The sequence below is a fragment of the Pristis pectinata genome, chromosome 26 (genome assembly GCF_009764475.1).
Source record: "Pristis pectinata isolate sPriPec2 chromosome 26, sPriPec2.1.pri, whole genome shotgun sequence".
Classification (NCBI taxonomy): domain Eukaryota; kingdom Metazoa; phylum Chordata; class Chondrichthyes; order Rhinopristiformes; family Pristidae; genus Pristis; species Pristis pectinata.
The window spans coordinates 32,042,040-32,048,175 of record NC_067430.1 but is presented as its reverse complement, the minus strand read 5'-3'; the positions used below and the strand labels follow the sequence as shown (position 1 = coordinate 32,048,175).

General features: G+C 42.1%; 1 protein-coding gene across 16 annotated transcripts in view; it reads right to left on the bottom strand.

The window, feature by feature from the left end:
* Nucleotides 1-11: 11 nt before the first annotated feature.
* The window catches only part of cdk11b (cyclin-dependent kinase 11B), a 46,479-nt gene continuing 40,354 nt past the window's right edge, over nt 12-6,136 (bottom strand). For all 16 annotated transcript variants that reach the window (XM_052039109.1, XM_052039101.1, XM_052039103.1 and 13 more), the window contains 4 exons: nt 4,865-4,981; nt 3,801-3,949; nt 2,055-2,244; nt 12-1,215 (listed from right to left, as the gene is read on the bottom strand). In XM_052039109.1, coding sequence (XP_051895069.1) covers nt 1,123-1,215; nt 2,055-2,244; nt 3,801-3,949; nt 4,865-4,981 — 549 coding nt within the window. In that variant the 3' untranslated portion in view covers nt 12-1,122. The remainder of the gene's footprint in view (nt 1,216-2,054; nt 2,245-3,800; nt 3,950-4,864; nt 4,982-6,136) is intronic.

The following is a 6,136-nucleotide window of genomic DNA, read 5'->3' as shown; positions in this document are numbered from 1 at the left end:
AATGGATGTCTGGGACAATTCACTTATACAGATCAGATTTTGTGACAGAGTTAAATGGTTGACTGTATTTTAACAATATTACTGAACAAGCAATGTTATGGTAAAGTAATTCAGAGCAGTGCCTGTGAATGTGGAATTAGCTGCTTGGGCTACAGGTTGGTTTGGACATAAAGCAGTCATCATTAGTGATGCATTAAATTGGAAACGGCCAATGGGCCAAAACATTCAGCAGGTTCTAGTTGATGACTAGTTTGTCACAGGATTCAAAAAGGTGTAGGTGAAGGGAGTTCCTACTTGGTTGTGAGACTCAGGGTGCGTCTGGACTGGTGTCTTAAGGGGTTTGAGATGGTCCACGTCACTGGTTGCACAGGGAACTTGAAATAGATAAAACTTGGTCTGAAATTTAGTTTCACATTTAGAAATCAACTTCAACTTGTTGCATCTTTTAGAGTTGGGGCGAGCAGTTTAGCTGCCAGTTTCCAGGATCGATGGTGGGCTGAGCCAACACCAGGCTGGATGGAAGTAAACCGGTTTTGCTGATGTAGAGTGCAGCTTTCACTCAAAGTCTCCAGTTACTACTCTGGGCAGGAATCAGAGCTGACAGGCAAGGAGACATGCTGTGCACGTTGCTGTCCTTAAATAAAACCTACAAAATTAAAAGGTAGTTGTAAAAAAAAGTGGTGATAACATCAGCTTAACATGGAACCATAGAACCATACAGCACAAAACAGGCCCTTCGGCCCACCGTGTCGTGCCGTCCATCAGACCACCCTCACACTACCTAACCCCTTCCTCCTGCATATCCCTCTATGGCAGAGAGAAAGGAATTTAACACAGCAGAAACAAAACTTTTCCTTTAAGGAACTTTATTTTTAAATTTACCAAAACTCTACATGTACACAAAATATTCCACTTTGACCAGTCAAGTTTAACAATTATTCTCTCCATTGCAAATAACTTGATTGAATTATTTTACATTTTACAAATGAATAGTTTAAAAGCTTAAAAAAAATCCAAGAACCTTGTCAACCCGCAGGTGCTACACGAGAAACATGGCAAATTTCTGCTATAAAGCAGTTGATGTAAAGGATTCCTTGGGCTACTGAGCTGCTCTCCCCTGTATCAGAACTTCAGGCTGAAGCCTGGCCCAGCAGCAGAGGCTCCCTGGTTCGTGGTTGTCAGGTGGAAGCCGGTGTCTTTCAAATCATCATCTCCCTGGAAAAGGAAATAGTTTGAATCTAAGCAACATGTTCATCTGGTGATTTACTACATTGCTCCTTTCCCAACCTGTGCTGATATACTTCTCCCTCCAGAGTCCAGACTAGAACTGACAGACTTCTCTGCAGCTTCACAGTCATTAAGTGCAGAAGTTTACAGAGTGACTTAATTATAGTCAAGGCTGGAATGTCTGCCGCCTCGCCACTAGTTCAGAAATGCTCTAATCTGTCATTCCTTCATTTAACCCAGTAATCTCTTTATAATTTAATATTTCTGTGCACATGGGTTGAAAGCTGTCAATTTGTCTCATTGGCAAACCTAAGTTTATGACTTCCTACAACATACGATGGTAAAAGCAGCCATAGTGGCTTTGAGATCAACAACAGAATTTCTTCAATCATTCCTGCAGATTTAATTCCTCACTCTGTTCTGAGACTTTCCACAACAGTAGCTTTTAATGTTTCCCTAACCCTGCCTCCCCTCTACCCTAGCCGACAGGGCTCTCAACCACATCTCTACTCCTGTGCATTCACCCTCACTCCTCTCAGCCAGCACAAGAGTAGAGCTCCCCTTGGTCTGCACATTCAACAGATCCTCTGCTCTCAGTATTCCAAAGGAGCTGTGCCCTCCTTAACAGCCTGGTCTGCTCCTCCAACTTTCTCAACACACTTGCCCATGCAAGCACAGGAGGTGCAACACCTGCCCTTTCACCTCCTCCCTGGTATCACTCCAGGATAACTTACTACATTAAAGATGCTATGGAAGTTCAAGTTGTTGTCAATCCCCTTTACAGCACTGCAAGGCTGCGCAAATTAAAGGTCTTGTGTAATACTTACCAGTTGACTATAGCCAAGACCACCTTCCGGGGGACGAGGACTGGTGCCACGTTTAACCCTTTGTTGCTCACTCTTTGCTGGCCAGGTTGGGAACATGGCTGACTCTATCGGGAGGGGTGTCTCCCTGAAGTAGTCGTGTTTCAGTGCCTCCTCAGCTGTAATTCTCTTGGCCGGACAGTAAGTCAGAAACCTGTTTTCAAAGCAGACAGCATCTGAAACACCAGACTGGAGAATCATCCTCTACACACAAGATACCAGCTGTGAGACAGCAACACTGGACAATCAGTTCCCAGCTGCAAGATCTAATTCCACAGCTAATACCAGGCACTTCTGCTATCAATGACTTCTGCTATCAATGACTTGTTTGAATTGAAGTTATAAATAAAACTGCTGCATTTAATCTTTGTCATAATACAAGATGTCACCTTTCTCCACACTAGCTATTAGACTTGTACAGCAATTAGTGGCAATGACTTCTTATACCTTTCAATCCATTAAAGTGCAGTGCTTTAAACACGACTTAACAAATTACACCATTGGTAGTGCTTTTAATTTATATTCTCAATTTTAAAGGAAATATTCCTGAGTTCATGAGCTGCTTGGGGGTTTCTAAACTACTGCTGGAGTATGTATTCCCATTTTTGCCATTTACAGTTTCCCACCTGAGGGACAGTGTGTAGTTTTGTGACTGAGAAACTGGTGTAGAGCACGACTGCAGGTCACTGAAATGCAGTCAAATCAAACATGGATTAGGAGGTTGTGATTGGGGGACCCAGAGTGACTACATAAGTAGTGAAATAAATTTTTTTTTAAAAATAGCAAACAATAACCTGGCACCATTGGCACTTTGATGTGCCAAGAAGCAGATGTTCTTAACCACTGGATGTTACTGATACCCTGACATACTTTTACTTCACCTTTATACATGCTACACAGCAGTACAACAAATTTTCTGGTGAACCAGCTGAGTTTAAAGGAGTGGGAAATATCAAGGCATTCCAGACCCCGTGTTCAGCTGCAAACCTCCCCACATTCCTGACCTCAACCTGGCTCTGGCTACACAGCTTGCTTGTACCCTGGGCCCCAAGCTCACATTCCAGATTTCCGACCATTAGGATTTCTGAACGATGGGATGCTGGAGCTTTACTATCCCTTCAGCAATTACCCCAGTGCAATGCCATACCTGCAGAGAATTTAATGTTTGCAAGAAACGTTAATACACTAACCAAATGCGCAGTAAAAGCAATAATGAACAAATGTGAGCGCAATCTCTGGCAGAAACGATGGCAACTTCTGCTGCTGTATTCCTCAACAATCTTTACTGCTCTAGGAACGTCATTGTTAAATTGTGGAATACATCCATTAATAAATTGGCTTACACAAACCATGCTATTGGGGGTGATACCACCAGGAAGCTTACATGAGTGATAACAAGCAGATGATTTAAGCGTAACTATATTTGAAGTTGGAGACACAAGAGACTGAAAATGCTGGAATCTGGAGCAACACACAAAGCACAGGCAGCATTTGTGGAGAGAAATGGACAGTCGACGTTTCAGGTCGAGACCCTTCATCTGGATATTTGAAGTTGGGTTGAAAAGTTTGCTTGTTAAAGCACCCTTTTCCCATGCTTCAATGTTTAGTTGACCACACACTCTTGCCTTGCAGTAACTCCTCTTCTGTTAATTAAAGTTAATTAAAGGAACACAAGGACTGGTTAATTCACACAGTAACACCCTCACTTACTTGTTCATGAGGTCAAAGCCCTGGTCAGATAGAAGGGCTCCAAACCGCTTCCGCAGGTTGTTGAATGGATATTCAGTGAAGGTCATTTTCTTTACTGCAGGAAGATCATTGTAACCAGGCCATATTTTTTCACTCGGGGTTCCCAACTCCTACAGGAGGAATGTAATTACAGCTCAATGTAAATGATACAAAGAGGCTGCCTTGTAAAATTTAACCTTCACTTTCAATAGAGTGCAAATCCAACTGTGCAACAAAAATGTAATGAAAACCTAAACTAGTTCAAAGCTCCATAGATAAATAATAAGCCCATAGTGCAAGTGGATCTGGAGCAGGTGGAGTTACTAGAAGTCAAAGATATCAATGAAATAGCCAATAAAAGCCCAGAGGCACGTTCTGTTGGCTGTGAGGTTATTGAGATTGGAGGTGAGCTGCTGATGTCTCTTCAAAAAGTTATCTTCAATCATTCTGAAAAACAAACATTCTGGCAGATTCTAACTCCAACCCAAAAAGGAAATCTGCTAAATAGGGTTCTTAATCATTTGTTAATCAGAAGAGCATTTTGATAAAAGACATGCGAGTGCCAAGCTGTTCTGCAAAGAGTTCTTCAGCCACTGCACAGGCCTGGCACACACACTGACAGTAACACACAATAGTTTTGAGAGCTGTACATACATTATATTTCCAGCCACAATTAAACGTGTTGAAATGAAGCAGCAAGTGGAGGGAATCAAAGCCTTCAGAGTGGCAGGAGATTTGGCTACAGCAGCACAGAAGGATGGGTTTCTGGGACCCAGATTCACAGAAGAGCTGGACAGTCACGTGTAACCATAACACTGCCAGCACCAGGTATTGATTAAAATGCTCTTTTAATTGTCCTCAAATTATAACAGATCTCATTTAGTGAATTTCCCTCTTAGCTTGGTTTTAAAATCTACCAGAAAGCTTTTCATAATGGCAGGACATTACACAGGTTAGTGAAAAACTGGAGGGGAGTGGTCCAGGCATCAGGCTCAGCTCTGGATAAAATCGAGCTGCATGTGTGTGTTTTGAGAAGGATGCCTTACCTTAAAGATTTTGTTAATCTGATCGATTTCTGATTTCCCTGGAAACAAAGGCTTCTGGGTTAGGAATTCAGCGAAGATGCAGCCTACTGACCACAGGTCAATGGCTGTCGAGTATTCCTGCACAGAAAATGGAACAACCAATTGTCACTAGCATCTGAGCAACGTGAAAATTTCTCAATGTTTTTACACACACTTTCAATGATCCTATATCCAGCACCCACAGAACCTAACGACACAATCTCAATGAACACTCCAACCAAAGTGACAGCAATCTGCGCTCAGCAGTAAGGTGGACCTGAGCTAGGGCATCAGCTGTGGTCAAGCCAAAGGGCCTTTTCCTGCTACACATTCCTAGATGTGAACATCTCAGATTGGACACCCCTACATACGACAAGCTCCCATAATATTGCATACAAAAGTCCGACGCACATACAGACGTTCGTTCCTCTGAATGGCAGAGTTAGTTTCCTCTCTCCTCACTTTTAGTAATTGTTCTTTCTCATCAGTCTTGTGCACTTTTGATTCCTTTCATTAACACTGTGGAGGTGTGGTTACTGTATTGAGTGATTTTTGTGTACTTTCCTACTTATGGACAAAATTGACTTTAGATGTCTGTAAAGACTGAACCTGTTCATTACTCGGGAACGTATTAATGATCTCCTGTCTTGTACAGTTTACAATAAATGCCAAAGCAAACTCAATTTTACACCACAGCAGCACACATTAAGCCTGGTGATCACGATGCACTGATGTTACACAATTATTACAAAATAAGGCAGCTTATTCAATGTGGGGTTCGGGGGGTGGAATTAGTGGAAAACATTTTAGCAAATGTTACAAAAACAGTTTTAAACTTGCACTACTTCTAAAGAATTATTGAAAACCTAAATTAAAACTGACAATCTGACACCCTTAGGAATTTGGTGGTGCCGACCAAGCAGGTTTTCCGGATGACTGGATACAATTCCTATTAATATTCCAACACATTTTCAAGTCACTTTCTTTTAAAAAAGATATTACACAGAATGATAAACCTTCCGGGGAACCAGAAGACTGTGTGTTTCACAGGCTTTTCTTTTACAGGAGCCCAGCAGCCGTTGGAGCAGCAGTTCCCTTTCAGGTCCGCTGAGTGTATTTAAAAAGCTTAACAAGTGGAGGGCAACTGAAGGGTTAAACAGAGTGTTGAGTGGTTGATTATTGGGAGTGTGTACTTGAGGTCATTGGCAGGGACAAATATAAGGAGGAGTAACTGAAGAGGAGTGGCCCAGGGTA